Raw genomic sequence first — 24,689 nt, forward strand, 5'->3', positions numbered from 1 at the left:
GACACCGCATTCAAAGTCAGCAGCAGATCGATGCTGACCGCTGCAACCTTGGACGCCGCTACGTTGCTTACAACCCGGGTGACTATGTGTAGGTCTGGACGCCAGTCGTCGCCGCGGGCTATCCTAAAAGTTACTGCGCCGCTACTTCGACCCTTACCTTGTTTTCCGCCGCCTCAACGACGTAACGTATGAAGTTGCACCAGCTGCACCAGCTCGTTCATCGCACAACAACAAGCGCAGCGACGTTGTGGATGTGGAGCGAGCAAAGCCATACTACGAGCGGCCCTCCGACTGACTTTCATGCTGCATGTAGTCTTTTCCGTGATGTCAGACTGTGGTGTAACTCTTGAACGCTTTTCCTCCCACGCTCTTCTGTCTGATGGTAATACCGCATCGGGGCGATGCTCCAGAGGAGAGGGCAGTGACACTTGCATTAGAGGTGAAGAAGAAGCAGCGCAGTCGGTAGAAGTAGAGAACGCTGAAGTGTCGGCCCGCTCCTGTTGCCCGCGTTCCTGGTTCAGCTCTCCCAGTGCCATCGATCAGCGGCTGCTTTAATTCTTTACTGTAACAACTCTTACAATATTACGTTTGTATTATTTAGGATCCAGCTTCCTGATCGGTTGGCCAAATGCCTTGCTATAGTTTCGACGGACGGGGGAAATCGAACATATCAACAGACTGGCATACTGCAAAGAAAATTCTCACTCCATGAAGGGAATTCCTTTTCGCAATAGGTCAAACAAAAGAGTTATAATATATGGTAGTATTACCAATAGAAGTGGCTAGTAAAACCTTACTTTTCATCCTAAAACTGGGAAAAAGACGCCGGTTATGAAGCTCTGAAAATGCCAGGGACGAATCCACATACAAACACTGGGCCGTTATAATTGGAATGTTATGGAGGTTTGTTGCTACTTGTTGGCACCGCAGGGAGTAGCAACACGTTCCATTTATGTACATTGAGCAACACGAAGTGCTATTGGGTGAATTTGCTGCACGGCGAATGGACGCCGGAAAAACTTAATTGGTTTTGTTTCCGCGTCTAGCTCCTTCATCGTTCAGACATCCAAAACAGGTTATCTGATAACGAAGTGAAAGACTATTTTTTGTTTTCGAGAAGATAAGTAGTCGAAGCACAGTTTCGAAGAACTTTGATCTCACCAAGTGAGGACCCAACCAAGGGCGATGTGAAATACACGCATCATGGTATCTGATTGCTATCATCCTATTTCGCTGTATTCAGGGAATACACGTAGAGCACGCGTTCGTGCACCTCACAGTTGCACGTGTCCAAAATTATGAATCATTTGCCTCCTTTGGAAAACGCAACTTTCCTAATCCGTATCTAAGTCCTTAGACGCAAGCTCCGAGCTGTGCTAAATTTGTCGATTCTGGCTAGAGGCAGCTTAAGGACGCATGTTGTTAGGCATCCCCACACGATATCCATCAGCTTTTCCAAAGTAGCGCACTCGGCTAAGCGGCGCGTGCTATTCTGCACGCAGTTTATATTCTGTTTGCTAATTTCTGAAGAAGCAAGAAATTCAACTGAGATTAATTTTACAAAACACCCAACACTTTCAGAAGCATCCTCGCCAGTTTAAAAGCACATTGCAGTAAGCTTTCATATAGCACCCAAATGCACGTGAACTGTGACAGATGACATAGCGGAGAGGTCTCCTGAAGTTATTGATCATCAAAAGTTGCCTCAAATGTACTGACCTCGCAAATGGCTGGATTGGTTTGAGACGAAAACTTTTGTGCGTTTAAAACGGTTAATGTTAACTAGTTTGCATTCACATTTCCTTGGCAATTTAGTAGCTTTTCGGTGGCGAAACTCGGCGGTTTAGTGCACGAATGTGCCAGAATATTTTGGAGGCTCTAGCAGCACAGAAATCTCATCAGGACGGTGTGGGTGCTGGTAAATTATAAAGATTGATAACTATGCTTTGCTACATTTATTCTAATGTTTATACCCTTCAAGAGGGTGTTATACTGAGCGCCCTAGCTCCTACCACTAACGTCATGTCGTTCAGTTCCCCTCTTTTGAAAGAATGGCTGCGATTCTTTTCTTGGCGCTCTGTGCGACTACGAACAGCACGGAGCCTTATTAATGGCCATTGCTCTCGGACACATACTACGAAATTGAAGGAGAGACATGTGTGTTTTTAAGTTTCTGTTCTCCCGCGAAATGCAATAAGCGAAATCTCTATAACAGAGATAAATATTCCTGGAAGCATACCATCTATGAGAGGGCAGTGAAATGATGAGTGCCTTTCTTCCGTATATCTCGTACATACTCGGTGAAACAGAGCCTTAGCGACTCACTTTTTCCTCTCATTCAGTCGCTGTTCTGACAATATTGGAGATCGATCGAAAGATTCCGGACACGCATGACAATAGAAAGCGACACAAATGTTATGATGTCCTTTTCATGAAGTGTTTAGACCTGTGAATTATGGCTACATTACCCCTTGGTAGAGCATGGCGCCCCAGCAAGAGCAGCTGCTTTAAAAACGCAAAAGCGCGAGGCATGACCTCTTAATCCAGGTACTTCCATACAAGCCAACATTTAATGAAAGAGTGGATTTTTATTCACTTCAAGAGAAATGACGTTTCACGTGTCACACGGGCTCTAGTTTTAACTTTAGTGAAACGCTTGTCTCCAAATAAATATATCAAGCAGCCCCTTATGGTGTCCACAGACACATTTATATGTTGCTTAGATATCCGAAAAAAATTGTATACGACAGGTGAATGTAACGTTTACGATGCGCTTGAATCTATAACATTTTACCCAGGATAACAATCTTCGAACGCTCTTGTGGAGCAGTTAAAAAAGTGAAATCTCTGATGTTCACATGAAGTGTGAAATGATCAAGGCTTAGGAATGTAGGGCACCCTGAAGCAGAAATTACTGCCCGGCTTGTGCAAACGAGCAAGAGCGTATACTGATGATATGTAATAGTGTAATAAATTACTCACCATATGTCAAACATGTTGGCTTCTCACAATAGTCATACTCGGGACTTTCGTGCCTCACGTGGAGTGCTGAAGGTAGAAGAGTGATTTTGTAATTAAGCTCAAGTTCTTATACTTCTTCCTCTTTCCCAGAACGATGCCTAACCTTCAAGGACACCTTAAATAACAGTAAAAGAAGGAACCGAACAGTAACATAAACCAAGCTTTGCAAATTTCATGGGTCCAGTGAGGATTTTCTTCTCTCAAATCGGCCACCGTTAAAGTAATGGTTCAAGAATTGCTATGTTTTACTTTTCATAAAAACACTCCATTGTCGTGAATACTGTATGCACTTGAAGAATGCCAACATGCGCAAGAATAGTTCAGAAGTCATAACAGTTTGACCCCTGCAGGAGCGAAATCTCTATCGAAATGAGAAGATAAACGGTCAACGTTTCGAGACAAATGCAGTGTCTACCAGTTTGGCCAACGTGCGCCTTTCCGAAACTCAGGGGAGCAGATATCTCTCTCTGCATAAGGATCACACTTGCAGCTGCCTTTCTTTTCCATCACTGAGGCTGACAGAAGCGCTGAAGAGAGGACATTAAACCCCTATCAAATATATTTTGGTTGCTAGATTCTTTTACAATTTTGCCATAAAAACTGCGCTATTCCAAGCTGTGCTTCAACACACAAGTATAAACAAACACACCTACGGGAGCATACGCTATACATCAGTAAACGCAGATATGGACGCATGTATTCATTCACTTATATACATGTAAAATATTTGAGGTGACTTCCTTTAGGCTAAACGTGATCTGTACCGATACCCTGACACCAGTTTGTAATAATGAACTGCCGCTACCAGAATCTGAACCAGATAACGTTTTACGCTAGATTAAAGGGGAGGTAATCTTGCAGTGCTATTCCTTGACTTAGCAGACACTAAATTGAATATTATAGAGTTTCTTCACATTAGAAAACGTTGTGAGTATGCTGCATTAAACGGCGAGTATATATTATGCTATGGAGGTTTACCTGACAGAAAATGACGAAGTACGGTTTCTTGTCAGTATGTATATAGCTTGTAACATTGATAAGTTCTATGATATTCTTTAACCAATGTTCGACGTACGTTGATTGAACATGTCATCTATTCACTCCGTGTATTTCGTCTTAAATCAAATTCATTCAAGTCATGCCAACATGGTTTCAGAAAATTGTTTTCATGTTAAACGCAGGTGGCACCGTTTACAGATGAATTGGTTCCGAAAGTGAACAAAAGAAGCGTAGTAGACTGCATATTTATAAAATGCGCCTAAGATTTTGATACTGTCATAATGTACTCCTTATTATACTCACTGCACTTAACATCGACCAAAAGGTTTCAAGCTGGGCTGAGTCCGTATTTTATTCGTTCCCATTATATCTCCGTTATTAACCATTACTTCTTCAACCATCTCGGAACCGGCGGTGCTCTGCAAGGTCCAGTTTCATGCTCATTTTATTTCTGCTGTACACTAATGATCTACGCACACAAGTATCCTTCGATATGAAATTATTTGCTGCCAACTGTGTACAATATATGGGGTTATTTCAGGTCCTGCTGGTACTGATCTACACAAGGACCTGAATGCAATTACCTCCTGGTGTGGAGATTGCCTCATGACCCTGAACTTTACTAAATATAAACATATACGTGTTTCCCGCCGTTTATGTCATGATCCCACCTCCCATTTTCTCCTCAGTTATCCGCTAGTGCGTGTAACATTGATAAAAGATCTGGGTGTCTGCACCACCATTTTTTAAAAATGCATTTTCACTCAGTGTGTAAAGTCGCTACGGTACGGCGTGCTTGAATTTCTTCGACGTCGTTTCTCGCCTGCTACCGTGCTCGTGAAACTGTTTTATACACAGCTCTAAAAAGGTGCAAATCGTAATATGCATGTTCTGTTTGGCGTCCGCCTCATGTAAGAAAAAAAAGTAGCACACTATGTCATAGGCTCTAGAAATAGCAGATGAGAGTTATAGAACAATTCGCAGCGCGCAAGAATTTACGAATCATGAATAGCTTCTGCAACAAATAGATGAATAGAAAATGGACAGGAGAAAGCTCGAACGGGGAGAATGAAATGAAGTTATTTACCACTTTGCTCTGAGCCAGGAATTATGCAGGATGCGCTGGTCATCCGAAAGGGGCAGCGCAGCGACCCAAAGAAGATCAGGCCTCGAATTAGTGTAGAGTAAAACAGGGACGGAACAAAAAAGTAAGGAAGAAGCTCATTAAAAAACGCGGTAATAGGAAATTATAGGCATTCAGGATCTGTTGCAGAATAGAATCTGCGCATCATCATCATCATCCGCCTCAGCCTAACTATACCCACTGCAGGATGAAGGCCTCTCCCATATTTCTCTAATCAACCATGTCCGGTGCGAGCAGCATCCACTCGACCCCTGCGAACTTCTTCACCTCATCCGCCCACCTGATTTTCTGCCACCCCCTGCTGCCATTTCCTTCCTTTGGAATCCAGTTTGTTGCCTAAATGTCCATCGGTTATCCTTTCTTCGCGCTACATGACCTGCCCATGCCCATTTCTTCTTGATTTCCAATCGGTACGTTTCCTATTTCTTAACGTCATTACAATCATTGTTCTTTCCATAGCCCAGTGCGTTGTCCTCAACTTAAATAGAACCCTCTTCGCTGGCTTCCACGTTTCAGCTCCCTAGGTAAGTACAGGTAAGATGCAACTGTTGTATACTTTCCTCTTCACCGATACCGGTAAGCTGCTAGTGATAATCTGGGAGTGCTCGCCAAATGCGCTCCATCCCAGTGTTATGCTCCTTGTTATATCCCTTTCATCGTCCGGAGCGGCGGTTACCATCTGTCCTAAATAGATATATTCGCCTTCTACTTAAAGTGCTTTGCTACATAACGTAAACTGCTGTTCCTTCCCGAGGCTGTTGAACAGTACCTTTGTCTTCTGCTAATTAATTTTCAAGCGTACTTTACCTTTCCTGTCTAGGTCATCAATCATTCTTTGCAATTCATCTCCTGAGTTACTTAGTAAGGAATTGTCATCAGCAAATTGCAGATTACTGAGGTGTTCTCCATCTACTCTCATTCCTATCTGCTCCCGTTCCAAGTCTCCGAATACTTATTCTAAGCAAGCTGTGAATAGTACTCAGGAGATCGTGTCTCCTTGTCTAACACCTTTCTTTATGGGACTTTTGTTACTTTCTTTATGCAGAACTATGGTTGCTGTGCACTCTCTATATATATCTTCCAGCTCTTTCACGTACAGCTCGTCTACACCTTGATTTCGCACTGCCTGTATGACCGGCGAGGTTTCTATAGCGTCAAGAGCTTTTTCGTAATCAATGATTACTATTATATAATGCTATTAATACTATTGTTACTATTATTACTTTTATATTCTGGGCATTTATCACCTTGTTGATGGTATGGATGTGATCGATAGTACAGTATTCTTTCCGAAACCTTGCTTGATCTTTTGCTTGGTAGCAGTCTAAAGTTGCCCTGATTCTATTAGACATTACTTTGGGAAATACCTTATACGTAACGGACAGTAAGCCAATCGGTCTGTAAGTTTTCAAGTCCTTAGGGTCCCTTTTCTAATGAATTAAGATAATGTTTGCGTTCCTCCATGATTCCGGTATTGTCGATGGCAGCAGACATTGAGAATACAGGGTGGCCAGTTTTTCTAGCATGATATCAACATCCTTCAGCAAATTTATAGTTACCTGATCCCCTGCAGCTGCTTTCCTCTTTTCATAGTTTTTTAATGCTTTCTTAACTTCATTCTTCGTCACTGGCGGAACGCGTGACTGCATTTCCCTACCTGATTAATGTCGTGACTTCGTTGGCGGCTGTAGAGATCAGTATAGACCTCTTCGGCTACTTTGACTATCTTGGTCATATTCGTAATGACATTACGCGCCTTGTCCCTTAGCGCACACATCTGATATTTGCCTATGTCGAGTTTCTTCTTTCTCACTTTAAGGCTTCCCCCGTTCTTTAGAGCATTCTTATTTTTCTCCGGGTTATATTTACTTGTATTGGCCACTTGACACCTATTATTTAGCTTTGATATCTCTGCCAATTCTTTCTCGTCTGATGGATTGGAAAATTTCATACTTTGGTGTTTCCTAATCAAATCCTTTGTCGCCTTAGACAGCTTACCGGTATAGTCTCTAACTATCCTTCCGCCTAATTCTACAGCGCACTCAGTAATGATATCTCTGATATTATTATTCATTGCTCTAGGCTAATGTCGTCCTCCTCTGTTAGAGCAATATATCTATTCCGCAGCGAGATCCTGAACTCTACTGCCTCCCCCCCCCCCCCCTCCCTCACCGCTAATTCGTCGGTGAACGTTTTTCTTACTAATAAGTTTTTTTATCCTTTTCTTATTTAGACTAACTTGAGAACTTACCCTCCTGTGATCACTGCATCTCAACTTCCCGATTACTTCTATGCTCAGCAAAATGGCGGGGTTGGAACACATTATGAAGTCAATTTCATTTTTAGTCTCCCCTTTAGGGTTTTTCCATGTTCACTTCCGGTTGTTAAGCTCTAACCATCGAATATTTCCTTAGTGTAGAAGTAGTGAATGATAGCTGCATAAGTATCTTCACTTAGTGCGCGGCATAATTAGGCGGTGTGAAGTCAGGCTGGATACAGTTAATATATCTGAGAAGGCGAATGACGGTAATTGAAAATGCTGAATCTTGAAGGCCTTCAAACCTGTAGACGGGGCATATCTGGCAGAGCTATGCATGCTAATCACAATCAAGAATCATAAAGTGTGACACATATAAGACACAGCATAACATACCAATAATTGAGAGGGCTCTAAAAACGATGGTAGTCTGATAGCGGTCAAGAGGAAACTAGGGATCGGCAAAAATCATATGTGCGCGCTGAAAGACAAGGTCGGCAGTCTAGTGTGCGAAAATGGATAGGATAGCCAAAGCGACGGAAGAGTTCTTTGTTTATCTGTACATTAGCTGAAGAAATAAGAACAATATTGAAATTTGCTGAAGCAACGAGCAAATATACGTTCTGTGCATGTCAAAGTACGTAGTAAGGAAGCATTAAAGCAAAAAGGGGAAACCGTTGAGATGGTCAGGTAACTGCAGAGTTGTAAATGACGATGGGGAGGTTGTACTCGAAATACTCCTCGCCATGCATACGCGACGTGTGACCTCGAGAGTACACTACTCTTGGAAGAACGTCCGACCGATTAACTTCTTCTTTGTTACGTGCTGGGCAACCAGCAAGCTATTAGCGAACAGATTCAAGGCAAAATTCATCTTCAATTAACCAAAGAATGTAGCATTCCTTCGGAACGATCATTCTACCGCTGATCGCATTCATACTATCAAGAAGATGATACAAAATTGCTTAGAATATAACCAGCCCGGTAGACAGCATTAGAACCCTCTGCCTTCATGTAAACACAGCGATATTTGCATGCAGATGAGTCTTATATGAAGGCAGTGTGAGATGTGCCGTAACCATAGTCCTCCATAAAGAAACTAATTAAATGTCAATAAGAAAGGTAATAAGCAAGTAAATGCAATTTCTCTAGTGTTATGCTTCGCATACTTACAGGTTGTATTAGGGGCCTGCCGTGACAGTAGTTAAAGAAATACGGTTATTTGATAATACCACAGCATTTTGAGATTTGCTGATGAATTTGCCTTCCTAAGTAACTCAAGGGATAATTGCAAAGGAAAATGGTTGACCTGGAAACGAAAAGCAAATAGGTAGGTTGAAAACTTATATGCAGAAGACTAAGATTAGGTTGAAACGTCTTCCGAAAGAACAGCAGTTCACGATAGGTAGCCTAAAACTTGGAGTTCGGCGATTATGTCTGCTCAGGACAGATACTAACTGCAGATATGAACCACGAAATGTAAATATGAAGAATAAGATCGGGATGAAAGGCACTCGGCAAGTACCTGCAGATACTATGAAGTCATAACTAGGAGCCTACTTGCGGTATCGCCTTAGACGAAAGTAATAACTCATGAATCTTACAGATGCTGACCTATGAAAAGCGCAGGGTAAAGAAAATGTATTACTGAGGTAGGGATGACACAGATGATTATGAAACGAAAAAATGGTAGGTATAACATTTATAGATAGGAAGCATGCAGAGTCCACTATATCAGGGTACAAACTCGAGGTAGTACCATTGGGCTCCAAGATTACCTCGGAAGGAGACTGCAGCCATGAAATTAGGAGACGCCTGGTTCTGGGAAAGAGGGCAATGGTTAGCCTTGACCGCCTAGTAAAGTGCAGAGACATTGGTCTGCCAACCAAATCCGTATAACTCGTGCTATGGTCTTTCCAGTTGTGATGCATGGATGCGAGTTTTGGATTGTGAAAAAGGCTGACCTCCGAAGAATTGACGCGTTTGAATTGTGGTGCTGGCGAAGACTCTTGAGAGTTCCTTGGACTGCCAGAAGATCAAATCAGTTGATATTGTCAACCATAAATAAACCCTGACTACTCATTGGAGGGTCAAATTCTAAAGTTAAAGTTCAGCTATTTTGGTCATCTGATGAGAAGAGATGAGTCGCTGGAGAAAGATTTGATGTTGGGAAAGGTTGAGGGTCGCCGAAGAAGGGGTAGGCAGAGAACGCAATGGTTAGATGGCATCCTCGAGGCACTGCAGATGAAGTTATGTGATGTTAGGAAGATAGTGAGAGACCGGAAAGCGTGGCGTGACATGGTTCATAGGGTCACGAAGAGTCGGACACGACTGAATCACTGAACTGAACTGACCATTGTATTCAAAACCAAAGAGAAGAAATGGGCTTGGCATGGATATGTATTGCGAAGGCAATATAACCGATGGTCTTTAAGAGTAACAAATTGGATTCCAAGGAAGGGCAAAGGTAGCTTCGAGTTCTGAAAAATTGTCTGTGAATGGCTATAGACTGTTTTACCGATTGCAAGCAGTAGAGGAGGAAAATACTCTCTAACCAGACTCATTGCGCCGTCCCAAGGAGTTCCGAGCGGTTTGTGCCTTCGCGCGCTTCGTGCATAGCAGAGCGGCCTTTCACCCCGGTATGTTGTCGTTTAAGAGACTTAAATACATTTATTAGCGCCCTTTTTAGTGGTAATGTCATCGGGACAACAATGTGTGTTCGTGGACTGTACGAACAATCAAAGAAATTGCAAGATGATTGCTGAGAGTGAATGCGGGAAGCATGCCACAAGAGTCCGAGTGCGGCTGTGATATGTTTCTGCTGCAGCGGATGCCGTCCATTCTGATTTAATTCGCCCACGAATGCTTTGTGTAGGCCAGACAGTCTTATCACCAATTACGGATAAATGAATATGATGCTCTATCGTTCCCTTCTAGAAACTGAAGCTAACACACAGATATTTGCCAAGTATGGCGCGCTTAGTGGCCTGGTTAGAGCAATGCGATTCGAGTGACGACCTCCTAAACAATGAAGGATTCTGTCTTCTCCCCTTTATCCCCATCCATGGCCATGAGCCTTCCCAATAAAAAAAATGACATTCAATCAATCAATGCTCATTTTACTTCCTCAGCCATAGTAAACACGCACTCCGTGCCGCCCGTGTTTCCCGCAAGCCCTCCGCGCCAACGATACGCGGACGATTTCTTCGGCCAGCGCGAGAACAGCGTGCTGGTATCTGTTCTTCACTTAAGGAGGTATGGTAGGGTAAACGGTACATGTTACATTTAACGTATTATATTAGAAACAAGTGCAGATATTTACATCAAATTTCGTACGCTCACAACAGATGCCCCTGCGTACAATATAGAACACGTTTTTTGAGCTTAGATTGTTTACCTGTCCTTTGGCCCATTCCCAAAATGTCAGGTGTGTTTAATTATTCAATGTGCCTTTTCTCTGTAACCACTCAAAGGAATGTGATGATATTAGGCGGTGTTCTACATACCCATGGGTTATATCTGAACTAAAGACATGCGATATTCTTCAGGAATTTGTTCCCGAAAAAATAATACCGCTGCATGCACTGAGGCACAAGGGGGGGGGGGGTTGTCTTGAAGTGTAATTTTTTCCAATGTTATAATTCATATCATCTGCAATTTTTTTCATTTCCCATATTTAGGACTGGCTAATGTACATGTGGGCAAAGTTTAACTGAAATCCGATAAATACTTTCTGAGAAAAGGTACATTGAATTTGAGGAACTTGCAAAAACACAATTTGAGAAAGACGAAGCTTTATGTTTGCATACTTCTCATGCATGCTCAAAATGCCTCAGAAGAACACATTTCACGGCTGACATTCTTGCAGGTGTCTCCAAAACCCTTCTTAGAGTTCCTTTTTACCCGTCGTGTTTCCTTGCTCTCGGCAGAGTCATACAATTCTGCCCTGTCAACGCGCTCTTTGTCCATTCTGTCGAGGGCAACATCACAAAACACACCTGGAACAATTCCAAGAGCCTCTAGAACAGCTTTTCTTGCAGAGGTACCATCATTGTAGTAGGCTGCAGCATCGTTAGCAAGGTGTCAGCACTGACAAATGTTGTCTTAGGGTAAGGACACCAAATGAGTTTGTTCAGCGACTCATTGGTGTTCTGTGTTCGTCCGTGAAGACATTTGCCCAGAAGACCTGGATCTAACAACGCCTTGATGACGTCCATCACGGCCTCAGGAAAGTAGCTTTTGTGGAAGTAGGTCTCAAGGCTTCCCTCAATAAGGCTGCGGTTATACCCTCACCATGAAGAAGGTCCCTTTGGGCAGAGTTCATGGTGGGGCTTGCTATCTGTGGATAACTTATGAAAGTATATCGCCCACACCGCTCGTCTCATATTATACAGACTGTCTGTATTTCCGCGAATAGCTTTGCCATAGTAAACCTGAAGGGAGTCAAAGTCATTTTCTGTGAGGCGCCCTTTCCAGGAAAGTTGTAGACCATCGGCAAGCTTTTTCCCCTTCTCATTCTTCTTGATGTTCCTGAGCCTTGTGCCCATTCGCTTCTGGACATGTCCTACACATTCATGTTTTTCTATGGCCTTCTCGTATGGCTGCGAGTCTCTTACAGAAATATACGCCTTACTGTCTCCATCACCAATGTAACTTGTGTACATTAGTTGGTGCTTTTCAACAGAGCGCCCAAAGATTTACTGCTCCAGAAGATTCCATTCCACCAGATGGCCCATCGTAGGAAACTTTACATTCATTCAAGCTGTCATCTGTGTGAAGATTGCGGGCACACATGTGGCAAAACTTAGACTCTACTTAAAAGTAGAGCACTTTTCCAGTGTCACCCGATATCGCTGCTACGACGTCATGTAGTGAAGAATAACTCCGATTCATCCACGTCCCATCCACTGTGACCGCAGTTTCCAGCTCTCCATCAGAGGCGAAGGCCTCTTTCTTGAGTTCTTCGGCAGCTTGTGCCATACTATTACTCACAGCGGTCGTAGATGCACAAAGAAGCCTCGCGTTGTACGATGCAAACTTTGTTGGCGGTGGCGGTAGATTGAGGACAGCACACATGATGCGACCAGATGCCAAACCTTTGCCGCAGGTGCGAAGGGCATAAACAAACCTTTGATTTACTTCAAAGACGTTGCCAGCAATGCGCCTTGATGTCTCAAGCACACTGAGAGCATCGCACTCGCTGCAGGTGAAATTTATGGAGGATGCCAAACCGCTTCGCCTGTCAATAGCTTCTTCGAGTAGTATTGCACCCTTGCTGCACTTTTTACACACAGCAACATCTTGCAAGAAACTGCGGAGAAGAGCGAAGTCGATTATACGGTAGCCAGTCGTACTTGCCCCGTCTACATCAAAGGAATCACTACTGATCCTCTCACCAAGTCTTGTGAAGCTTGCGCTTCGTCGTGCCGGTTTCTCACTGCCCTTCTTGCTAGTGAACCGTTTACCTTTGAAAGTTCTCTTTCTGCTCCATTTGCTGGACGGTCGTGCCATCTTCTGCGCAAGCAATACGTTTGAAACACGAAAGAGACAAGACCGTAACCGAAATGATGCCAACAATAACAAACACGAAACACGCTACAAGAGCCCCACTAGCGGAACATCTGCTATCAAAGTAAATATTTTTAATACAATAAGATCTTTTAATGCATAACATTTATTTGCCACACATCCCCAAGAAAAAAAAAAAAGCCGCGCCATAATGAAGAAAACTGCGAAAGACAACGATAAACAAACCGGCCTCCGAACTCCGTCCGCCATTTTTAAACACCAGAGCGCGCGGCACATCTTGGCACGGCATTTAAACCGTTTTGAGCGGGCGCTCGAGGCCACGCTTCCGCAGGTTTATTCTTCATAGTGCACTCGATTTTTCTGGGCCAAAATTGCAAATTCGATTTTTTTTTGAGGTTTACCCTGCCTTAAACAATAAGCCGACAGTACTCTTACACCGTTGCCGACGGCAAAAAAAATATTTCTTGCCGATCTCTTACTTATTCTGTGTTGTTGATAATTGCAATAAGAACAAGTTCTTTTTAACTCACCCAGCTGCCGCTGGTGCGGCGCGCGGCTCATCGTCTGCACGCTTGCTCCGCTGCTACGGCGTCACCGAAATTTACATCTTTCTTTTACTCATACAACGGTATCGGCAGTAGGACAGTTCCACGAGAGACCATTTACTCTAGCGCTGAGCAATTTCAATGCGCCGTCGAATGTGGTTTCGATGCGGAACAATTTAGGCCTAGCGACGACTAGGGAGTAACGCTCGGCGAGAGTGCCATCGTCTGCCGCGCCAGAGGGCTGCGCCGATTTCTTAAGCGCTCCTGTACGTACTACAAATTTGTCTTTGTTCATGGTGCAGCTAAAAACGCACGTTATTGGACATTTTGCTCAACGATACATCGTACAAACGATACTGCTACGACAGAACGAGGATACTATTGCTGCGCCGCCGAATGTACACGAAGGCTGCAGAAGAAACTTCGACGGACATAGACGCTACTCCTTTAATGTGCTGTTCTCGAACCGTGGTTTAACTTGAAAGTATACATGGTTGAAGCAAGACAGCTCGATTGTATGCTTTTCGCACTAAGTCGCCGGCGCACCACAGACACACATGCATTCGCCAAGCTCGGTACGCGATAACAGCGGATAGCAGCCTAACCGCGGTGAATGCTACCTGCGCCTTTAATGCAAAATGAAAGCAGCGCAATACTGAATATAAATATGCACTGTCGAGAGGAAATACACGACATGGAATGGGTCGCACTTCACGTTAAATCTATGCGGCGATGAGCGGAAAGCATCGTTTGTAGTATCTGTATTCCGCGTTCGGTAGCTGTCTCTCTGTGCGTACAGTTACCATTGCGATTAGAGAATATTATTTAAAATACATGTATTGTGAAAGATACAACAGATACATCTTCACAGTTAACACTGACGAGTTCGACCTGTGGAAGCGGAGCGCAATCCTCCGTAGTTGCCCCGGCCGCTAGTGCTGTTGCCACCAGCTACCGCAATGCCAAACAGATGGTATACGGTTTGCTGGCGCGCTCAAACAAAACAGAAGATAGGACCAATGTGTCGGATAGATTTCACGAGCGCCAGATACCTGTGCATAGGACAGCAAAGTTGTTCCTACGAATATTAGCATATGTCGTTTCCCAAACTTAATTCAAGTAGCGCTAACATAACAAATCCAACACTCTGCTGAAGCTTCTGTTCGGCAGGAGAGAATAACCTACTTTGTATTCGATACTGAATCTACGTCAAATCAAACAGAAGGGAAAAACGAGGCTGCACTATATTCTCAATACTACGATGTGTTGCAAAGCATACTTCATTAGCTGTAAGAATTACACGTCATACCTGCTGTTGAGCGGGCGTCGCACACGTTGCTGCTGGTCCCAGTGCGTGCAGATGTGGACTCATCCGAGAAAAATCACTTCCCGTCACTTCTCTGGAGACCACTGCTGGAAGGCTCTGGCAGAACCGAGTCTCTCTTCTCTTTGGTTTCTTGTGAGGTGCGGCTTTTGAGCTGCAACGCAGTTCATTAGACCTGGTTCTCGCCACCTTATCTAACAGTGTCGTAGGAGCAGCTCACCCCAGGTTGGTCACGAACCTCCCGGGCGTTCAAGAAGGGGTCTACAGCTACTGCAGCAACGATTAACTCATCTTCTTCAAGCGTAGTACTCCTTGGCCGTCCACTGCGCTCAGCATCGGAAATTCTGCCGTGTTCGTCCCTGTATGCTCTAAGAATACGGCTCACCGCTGTTCTTGTCCTTCCGGTACGGCGACAGATTTCACGCTGAGGGACGCCTTCTATGCCCAGTCGCACGATCCGCCTTCTTTCCTCGATTGGAATCCTTGGTGGCATTCTTGCGAAGTACCGAAGCCGATGCAACCGTTCTCGGTTTTATAGATTAAATGGTCCCTCAGTGATAAATGGCCAGACAGAATGTTATCAGGATAGCACCGCGCACTGCAAAATCTCTGGCCTATAACGTTGATAAAAGTAAAATACGAACATTCAATCCAGGTTCACCATTGGATAACGGGAAAGCGCAGAATGTATAAAAACGAGAATGGTCGCATTGGGTTTGGTACTTCGCAATAATGCTACCTAGGGCTCAAATCGAGGAGAGAAGGCCCAATGAACGACTCCTCTGCATACAAGATGTCCCGCAGCGTGAAGTTTGTCGCCGCATCTCAAGGGCAAGAACTGAGGTGAGCCGTATTATTGGAGTATATAGGGACGAAGATGGTGAAGTTTTCGATGCTGAGTGCAGCGGACGCCCAAGGAGCACAATACCTGAAGAGGATAATTAATTGTTGCTGCCGTGCTTGAAGACCCCTTCTTGAACGCCAGGGAGGTTCGCGACGCACTTGGTCTCAGTTTCTCCAGCGAAACCATCAAGTGCTGGTAGCAAGAGATTAGTGTAATGAACTGAGTGACTGCTCAAAGGCCGCACCTCGAAACAAACGAGAAGGAAGAGCGACTCGACTTCTCCGGAGCTTTCGAGCAGTGGTGTACAGAGGAGTAGCGGGAGGCGATTTTCACTGAGGCGTCCACGTTGTGCACACGCTGGGACCGACAGCAGCTTGTGTGGCAGTAGTTTAACCGCAGGTATGATCTGTCATTCTTAGAGCGAACGAAAAACGCGGCTAAGGTTGGACTAACTAATCAGTGCCAAAAGCGAACTATGGTTTGAAACACATCGTAGTCTTGAAAATGTAGTGCCGCCTCGCATCTCCCGCTTCAGTTCGACATAGATACAACATCGAAAACAAAGCTGATTATTTTCTTTTGCCGCGTAGAAGCTTGAACAGAATGTTGGATTTGTTATGTTTTAGCAATAAGCCTTATTTTTCTGAAGCGAAACGGGTTTTAGTTCGGGACCCGACATAAGATAATGTTTGCTGACACATGTTTGCTCTCTTAAGCTCAGGTATCTCCCTGAGTACATCTACAGCGTGCACGGCAGTGGCTACTGCTCAGTCAGTGTTTGGGGCACCATTAGTAAGGACGCCGTCGGCACACACGTGCGGATTGAGGGCTTGAACATCAGACCGAGGTACTGCGAGATCTTTACCGGTCACATGGTTCCCTACGTCCTGGACGGACCGTTCCCGGATGATTGCTACGTGTTCCAGCACGACCGCAGCTCCGTACATAATGCGCGTGCTGTAAGCGACCTTCTTGAGCTGCGCCGTGAGTCAGCTCCCGTGGCCGCCTAAGGGGCTGACCTCAACCCCATCGAAAACATCTGGGGAGTCATGAAGAAGGAACTTTCCTCACGGCACCTTTGTGGTGGCGCAGCTGACTAGCTCTGGCAGGCCGTCAAAGAGGAATGGGAAGCCCTGCGCCGACGTCCATACCTAGTGGCGGCACTACATGGCTCTATGCCAAGACGACTAAGTCAAGTCATCGCGGCACATGGCAACTTTTCGCCTCACTAAGGTAACTCTGCAGAATGCCAATAAGATTTTTAATCTGCTTTCGCAAATAAATTTCATCACTGGAAATAATTTTTATGATTCGTCTTCCTAAGAATCTCTTCGGGACTAAACTATTGCAAAGAAATTATCGTCATAGGCTACGTATCGTAGACCCCATTTAAAGAAAAAAATTTGCAGATGTTTTGCTGAACAGAATATCAAGCTTGTTGCGAAGACAGTGGCAATACGACAGCTTCGAAAGAGAAGCAGCGCCCGCAGAGAAGTTCGCCGTCTCTGTTATCTCACTGGCGTGAAAAAGCGCCCGTCAAGGTGGCTGCCGATGCGGCGTCTTTGACCGCGTTGCCTAAAATCCGGCTATGGTAGATGCAGGGGATTAGCAGTAACTTCTAACATGAGGGCAATATAAAAAGACAACAAAAACCAAAATTCCGACACGTTTGTTCACACAGCCACGGTTTTATGGACTGCGGCTGTCCAACTGATCTGACACAGCCCGATGTGCTCGATGAATAGGCGATGTGCGCTCCCCTTCGTCGGGACCGTCAGCAGCAGAGTGGCTGAACGCAACACTAGACATTTAATAAGCGCGACAAGCCCCCGCGTGAGGATGAGGGCGAAGTTCGTCGTCACTCGGGGCACTCTGGCTGCCAGCGAGCGGCGCGAGATAACAGCGCCCCTGTGCGGCCCCGCAGCCACTCCGCTACCCTGAGCGGTGGTCCATTTTATTTTCCGGCCGATAGTACCTGTTCAGCGATAACAAAACGACGTAAGCCTATGTCTCTAAACGAGACGCGGTGAGATGATAAAAAGGTTAAAGATTTTCCGAACACCCAAAGTACCTATCAATGTCAAAGAACTATACGAAACGAACGGAATAACTGTCACGCTAGTGTTAGAACACCCAGATGTAAGAGCTTAGGTAAGATATTCAGATGGAGACTGTTACCATTTAGGAGTTAAAGCCTTTTAGAAGTATAAGTAACTGCGATACAGCTTCGCTCCCTAAAACTATAATCTCGTCCTTTCACGATTCCATTCCTTTCTCGCGATTCATTTGTCGCTGAGAGGTCTCAATGTGAGGCTACGCATTTAAAACTTCAGCGTGTAACATATCCTTGATAAAGATCTCACTGACAATAGGAATATTCTTCTGATACCAGATAAAGCACATACAGCGAACGTTAGTGCGGCAATGCGACGCAGTAGGCAAAACACGCCGCAATGGGAGCGGAACGGAAGACTGCGCAATGCGACACGCTTCCTGAGGCAAAATCATACCTTCAATTTTCAAATATAATAGATGCAGTGGGACGCCGCTCGTGCAAATGTGTACTCGTAAAACAAGCCGGCACTTTTTGGACGTACCCGGGAGGCCGAGCTGGGCGAGCCAAGCCACCGAGCTGTGACGCAGCATCGTCCATCTTCCGGAAATGCGCACATGCCGCGGCAATCAGTTTCTCATCGAGCAAACAAAGTCTTCGCCTTGATGTAAAGCTCTACCATAACCAGGAGAACGAAATACTGACTGTTTAACATATATAATTCCCTTCGGACGCATCACGCGACGTTGAACGTTGAACTGGGGCTGATGACGCACCCGGTCCGTGAGTGAAAAAGCTTCAATCTGAGCTTCTGAGCTTTGAGAAACTACGGAGCAGATACTTAATGGCCGAAAGAGGTCGGTAAATACAAGTTAAAATATCATTATAAATACTACGCATTTTACTTACAAAACAAAAGAAAACTTTATTCATTTCTGCTCGTGAATCTTATGTTTACTTTCAAGTTCTTTGGAATAATCTTACTTTTTGTGCTTTATTATTCTGCGACACAGTTCGCAGGGGCCCTTGCATCGTTTATCATCTTCATCGAGTTGACGTCACTTATACAATAGACATGCACGCGTTTTCTTCCAAGTAGCGCGACCTTTTGCATTGATCTTGTGCGCACCGCGATTACAGCGCTCTTCAAGCGCACCGCGATTACAGCGCCCCATTCAAAACATACTTTTGCTTTGCTGCTGGTCACGAGTTAAATAAGAAGAGGTACTGACTGTGCGATTCCTGCGCGTTAGCAAGCGGTTCTGACAGTTACCGCTGAGCCAGTAGCAACGCAAAGCTTTGTCGTAGGCATCGCAGAAGGGACAAATCAGGCGGTGCCTTACTCGGTACCGCAGGTCAGCGCTATATTCACTACGTATTCGGGCGCACCGAGCGCGCCGTCAGGAGGAATTATTGATTTACTATACCATAAAGGTGAACAGTGCATTATAGAGGGGCGGGGAAAGTAACAAACGCCAATTAAAAAGGACTCGCATAAAAAGATGACGAGTAGGATTACAAAAATTCAAAACAGCAATAAAGGCAAAAATAACAAAAATGCTAATGTGGACAAGAAAATAATAATTGCCTCGAGTGTTACGTGGTGGCGCAAACAAAATTATCACTACAAAATACAATGTAAAAAAAAAAACAGTTAATACGCGCAGTGAGTCACTTGTTTGAATAGCTTAAGATATAAGACCTTGAATGGCCGGTTTAAAATTATTTGTGGTAAGGACTTTGCACAGCGCGAAAAACGAACACCGGGAAAGAAACACACGCGCTGTGGAAAATGCTTAACTCCCGCCAACTCACCCCGTATTCAGTTTTGTTAGGGGTTATGCTGGTGAGTGACAAAGATAAGTTGTGAAAATATTTGCTTGTTTGGGGAAGAAATGAATAAGAATAGAATACTGTGTCACTGTGCGAAATATTCACTTTCTGGCGGTGATCTAGGCGAGCTAAAGCATATGTTTGTGGTTCAAGCCACAATGAACGTAAGCATGAAATGTGATAAAGGCGAGATATTTCTCTTCTGACGATTAACGGCGATTTGTTTAAGAACGCTTTATTACCAGTAATACTGGAAATCCTTTGTAGCTGTTTAGACTGAATTGGAATGAGCGATTGTATGAAGTTGACATAGCGTGGGCCCAAAATATATGCTAGTTTTTTATTTGCCTTGGAAGTTATGCTGTCGTTGTGTGGTTTCTAGGGCAAATTATTGGTAATATGCATCCCCATTTATCGATATTAAGTTGCGCTTTCTAATGAAGTGTTACTGAGCAAATATGAGTGGCACATCACGTCAGTACGTGATATCCTCATCACCCGGCGATAACGGTGACTCATCACTCTGGAAGGTGTCAGGGGTCTCCAGAGCATTCTACGGGACCTAGCCAATGACGACGCTCGGCTCGACGGGAGGAAAAGGAAGCGCTCTAACTAGCGAAACTAAGTGTGTGCGCGCGCTAGCCTTAGCACGCCCTATTTATTGAGGCCGCGCCGTTTGTGTAGTCAATCAGTCAGTCAGCGATTGCGGCGTGTTCGCAAGTGCTTCGGCTGGACTCCCGGGGATCAAACGGCGCTGGTCTTGCATGGCGGCCACATTGTGACTCTCGAGGCGTCGGACTGCAACAGTGCCCGGTGAACAATTTGGTGTTAGTTTATGTGATTCTCTCGTGTTTGTTCTGTCTTGTAAAGCCTCTGTGTTATTGAATAAGTCTGTAGTTGCATACTTAGCGTTTATTTTTTTCTGGAAACCTCTCGTCTGTGCATTTCAAGTGTTCTTGTGTATTCCTTTGTATCGTCTTTTACTGTGAAGAAAGTTTATTTTGTTTGTTACTTCTGACTCCGATCCTAACTCTGACTTGAACCTGCGAAAGCTGGGCACCAAACGGCCACCCCCTTCTGTCACTACAAGGTAGTTGAATTCCGGCTGAGCTTGTCAAGCAGGTCGAGGGCATCTCCTTTGCGACCGGAACAGCTACCCCTACTCACTCTACGGGTGTCTGGGAGGGTGCGCACCGTTAAGGGCGTATCGTTAATAATACCTTCTAATTATTTACGGGTGACAGCCTTAGACTTCTTTGTTTTATTCCATGCGCCATATGCGACATCATCCATTATAGTTACTTACAGATATTGTTAAGGTGTAATAAGGAAGAGGTGTTTATTTACAGGGCTGAGGTAGCAGAACAAGATGAAGCCTACTAGCCCCCAGAAGCCAACGTTTTTTCCTCCTCTTCTGCCACACCATCACAATCCATCGTCGTCAGTAGCGTGACATTTCCCCCTTACTCAGACAAAGCCCTCTGAGTGTGTTCGCGAGTCGTGCGAGGCTCACACGGCTTCAAGCGGGCAACATGACATAGTTCAGTTTTGGCATACCGACGACCTGATGCTGTCAGGCGGGCTATTGCATACGTTAAATCACTGATGGATTTCACAACGATATATGGGCCGTCAAAGGGGGCCAATAGTTTTTGATGTAGGCCGCTGCGCCGAATTGGACGCCACAACCAGACTAAATCACCTGTGGAGTATGTTACACGCCAGTGACTGGCATCGTACCGTGCTTTGTAATGTTCTTGTGAAGCACCAGACTGTAAGCGGGCTAGTCTCCGAGCTTCTTCGGCGAGACAGAGGGTCTCTGCCAGGCACGGGTCTTCACGGGTTGAGAAGGGCAGGATAGTATTCAGGGAGTCGTGGCGGTCTGACATACAGCAGGTAGAAAGGACTGTACCCAGTCGTCTCATGCGTGACGGTATTAAACGCATACGTGATGAAGGGTAGTATAGTATCCCAGTTATGTCCTGCATCCACATACATGGCTAGCATGTTTATAAGCGTTCTGTTTACGCGCTAAGTCAAACCATTTGTCTGTGGATGGTATGGTGTCGAGTGTCGGGAAGTTACGGTGCATAAACGCATGAGCTCTTCAACAACATCAGTGATGAATTGTGGGCCCCGATAAGTGATAACAATTCGTGGTGGCCCGTGTCGTAAGACGACTGAGTGCAGCAAGAAAAGCGACACCTGATGTGCCGTAGCAGATGGAAGAGCGGCGGTTTCACAGTAACGTGTGGATAGTCCACGCAGATTACAATCCAGCGATTTCCATCCAAGGACTTCGGAAACGGACCTATGAGGCCAATGCCTACTTGATCAAACAGAGCTGTCGGGGTCCTCACATGATGCAGCAAGCCAGATGGAGTTGCAGTGGGACGTTTGTGGCGTTGACATTGCTTGCAACTGGCAACACATTGTTCAATAGTCGAGCGCATTCTGGGGCAGTAAAATCTTTTTCAAGCACGGGGGAGTGTTCAAACTGATCCCAAATGCTCAGAATTTGGATCATCATGCATGACATGCAATATGTCCGTGCAAAGCGTCTTGAGAACTACGAGTAGGTATCCTGGCCGAGGGACGAATAACTCTTTTTCAATAGGAGGCCCTCACGTACAAAAAACGGCTTGTAGCTGCGCTGGCTTGAGAGGCGGCAAAGACAGGCTGCAGACTGCTATCCCTTTGCTGTTCTATTTTTAAAACATTCGTGTCGGGGAACGCTGCCTCGAGGGTCGACATGTAATTGTCACAATCGTCGCTGTCAGATGCGGTCGTGGCCATAGGCACCCTAGAAAGACAATCTACGTCTGCATGACGCCTCCCGCTTTTGTGCACCATGGCAAAGTCATGTTCCTATAACGGGAGGGCCCAGCGTGCGAGGCGACCACATGGGCCTCGAAGGTTCCGCAGCCAACAGAGTGAATAATGGTCAGTTACAATAGTGAAGGACCGTCCGTAAAAATATATTCTAGGCACTATAGTACAAATATGAACGGAGGCGCTGCTCCGCGAAAACGACAGCCAATCATTCCTGTCCGGTGACTGCGTAGTTTCGCTCCGGCTTGCTCAGGGTACGACTTGCGTACGCGATAACATGCTCTCGTCCATCGTGCCGTTGGTTAAGGACTGCACCGAAACCGATTCCACTAGCGCCCGTGTGCACTTCTGTCGTTTCAGCAGGATCGAAGTGACGTAGGATAGGTCTCGATATTAAAATAAGCTTCAGTTGACGGAATGATGTGTCGCAGTGTAGTGTCCAGTCAAAAGTGGAGTTTTGTGCAGAAGGCACGTCAATGGGTAAACAACGTCCGCAAAGCGATGTATAAAGCTTCTAAAGTCTAAAATACGAACACACCCTAGAAAACTGCGCAACTCCTTCACTGTCTGCGGGGGTTTAAAAGACTGAATAGCGGCAGTTTTTAGCGGCTCCGGCATTACGCCATCACCATTGACAAGGTGTCCTAGCACTAGCGCTTGGCGCTCTCCAAAGCGTCACTTTTTCGAGTTAAGAATTAGGGCGGCGTTGTGCAGACAATTCAAGACTCGTACTAGATGGTCATTGTGTCTTGGAAGGACTTTCCGAATATGACGACATCGTCCAGACAGCAAAGGCAAATGTCCCATTTTAAGCACGCAAAACTGTGTCCATAAATCTTTGTAACGTTGCAGGCGCATTGCACAGCCCGCATGGCAGAACATTAAACTCATAAAGGTCATCTGGCGTTACGAAGGCTGCTTTTTTCTTATCCGCAGGGTCCATTGGAATTTGCCAGTAGCCAGATCCGAGATAAAGAGAAGAAAAATGAGACGCACGAGAGAGGCAGTCGAAGGCGTCGCCTATGCGAGGAAGAGGATAGACGTCCTTTTTCGTAACAGCCTTTAGACGCCGGTAATCGACGCAGAATCACCACGAACCGTCTTTCTTGCGTACGAGAATAACAGGGGCTGCCCAAGGGCTAGATGACTCCTGTATCACCTTCTTCCGTAGAATGTCCTCCATTTGCTCATGAATGTCTTCGCGCTCAGATGGGGATATGCGATATGGCTTTTGACGGATGGGACGATCCGAACCAGTATCGATGGTATGATGTGTCCGAGGTGCAGGGCAAGAGGTTAGTCCATCTATTTGAGAAACGTCAAACATAGGCGAAAAGGCTAGAAGAATATCCACAAGAATACGGTGTTGAGGTGAGCTGAGATCGGCACTTATCAAGTGGCAGATCGAAGTTTCATCAACAGCAGGAGGTACGGTGGCACTCATCACATCTGTGACCAAAGCAACAACGCGAGGCGCATCGGATCCAGAGGACGCTAGCTTCACTCCGGTGGGTAAAACTGTGGGCTCGGACAATTAATGATTGTCCATAGCGAGGTGTTACCGTGATGCACGGAGATCATACAATGAGGAATAATACTTTTCTTCAGACATGCTGACTGAACTGGGTGCACCACGGCCTGAAATGAAACTTGCTCAAGAAGTGGAACGGACACGGGGGCGAATATAGCAGACAAGGGTGGAACTACTATGTCTTCGGTAATATTCAAAACTGTTTCTTCATTACGGCCGCTTTTAAAAAGAGTCGGCAGATGCGAGTCGCCAAAATGAACCTCTTGACTTCGGCAGTCCACGGTAGCGCCGCAAAACTTGAAAAAGTCGATTTCTAAAATAATGTCATGCGTAGAGTGGGGTAAGATGACGAATTCGGCTTGAAACATTGCACCACCCACAGACACTTGCGCACTACACCCACCCAGAGGCCGCAACACCTCTCCACTGACACCACAGAATGTTGAAGCACAGTCATATTCAAACATCACTTTGCGTCCCAACGAGCGCCTAAGCTGATTACTCATAACAGACACAGTCGCACCCGTATCCACCAAAGATAATGTACACACACATTCAATGAACACACGAATTTTGTTTTTGAGCATTGCAGTTGGAGGGATGTTGGCACACCGCACATTTCCAGCTGCCTCACCCACATTGGTCACGCTGGTTAATTTTCCTGATGGGGCGACATGGAGCGCCGCCGCGGTGATGGAGAACGACACGCACGGAAGGCGGGTGGAGGAGTAGCACTACGATCAGATGCAGAGAAATGGTTGCGGATATTCTCGTTGT

The 24,689-nt window shown here is 45.3% G+C and overlaps 1 protein-coding gene and 1 pseudogene across 1 annotated transcript in view; both read right to left on the reverse strand.

The window, feature by feature from the left end:
- Positions 1 to 24,689, reverse strand: part of LOC146194841 (uncharacterized) — a 59,302-nt gene that overhangs the window by 16,243 nt on the left and 18,370 nt on the right. The window contains exon 3 of the mRNA XM_084596651.1: positions 2,983 to 3,048. Coding sequence (XP_084452777.1) covers positions 2,983 to 3,048 — 66 coding nt within the window. The remainder of the gene's footprint in view (positions 1 to 2,982; positions 3,049 to 24,689) is intronic.
- Positions 11,244 to 12,749, reverse strand: LOC146194842 (uncharacterized; annotated as a pseudogene).

The sequence above is a fragment of the Amblyomma maculatum genome, chromosome 3 (genome assembly GCF_055883805.1).
Source record: "Amblyomma maculatum isolate TAMU_Amacu chromosome 3, ASM5588380v1, whole genome shotgun sequence".
Classification (NCBI taxonomy): domain Eukaryota; kingdom Metazoa; phylum Arthropoda; class Arachnida; order Ixodida; family Ixodidae; genus Amblyomma; species Amblyomma maculatum.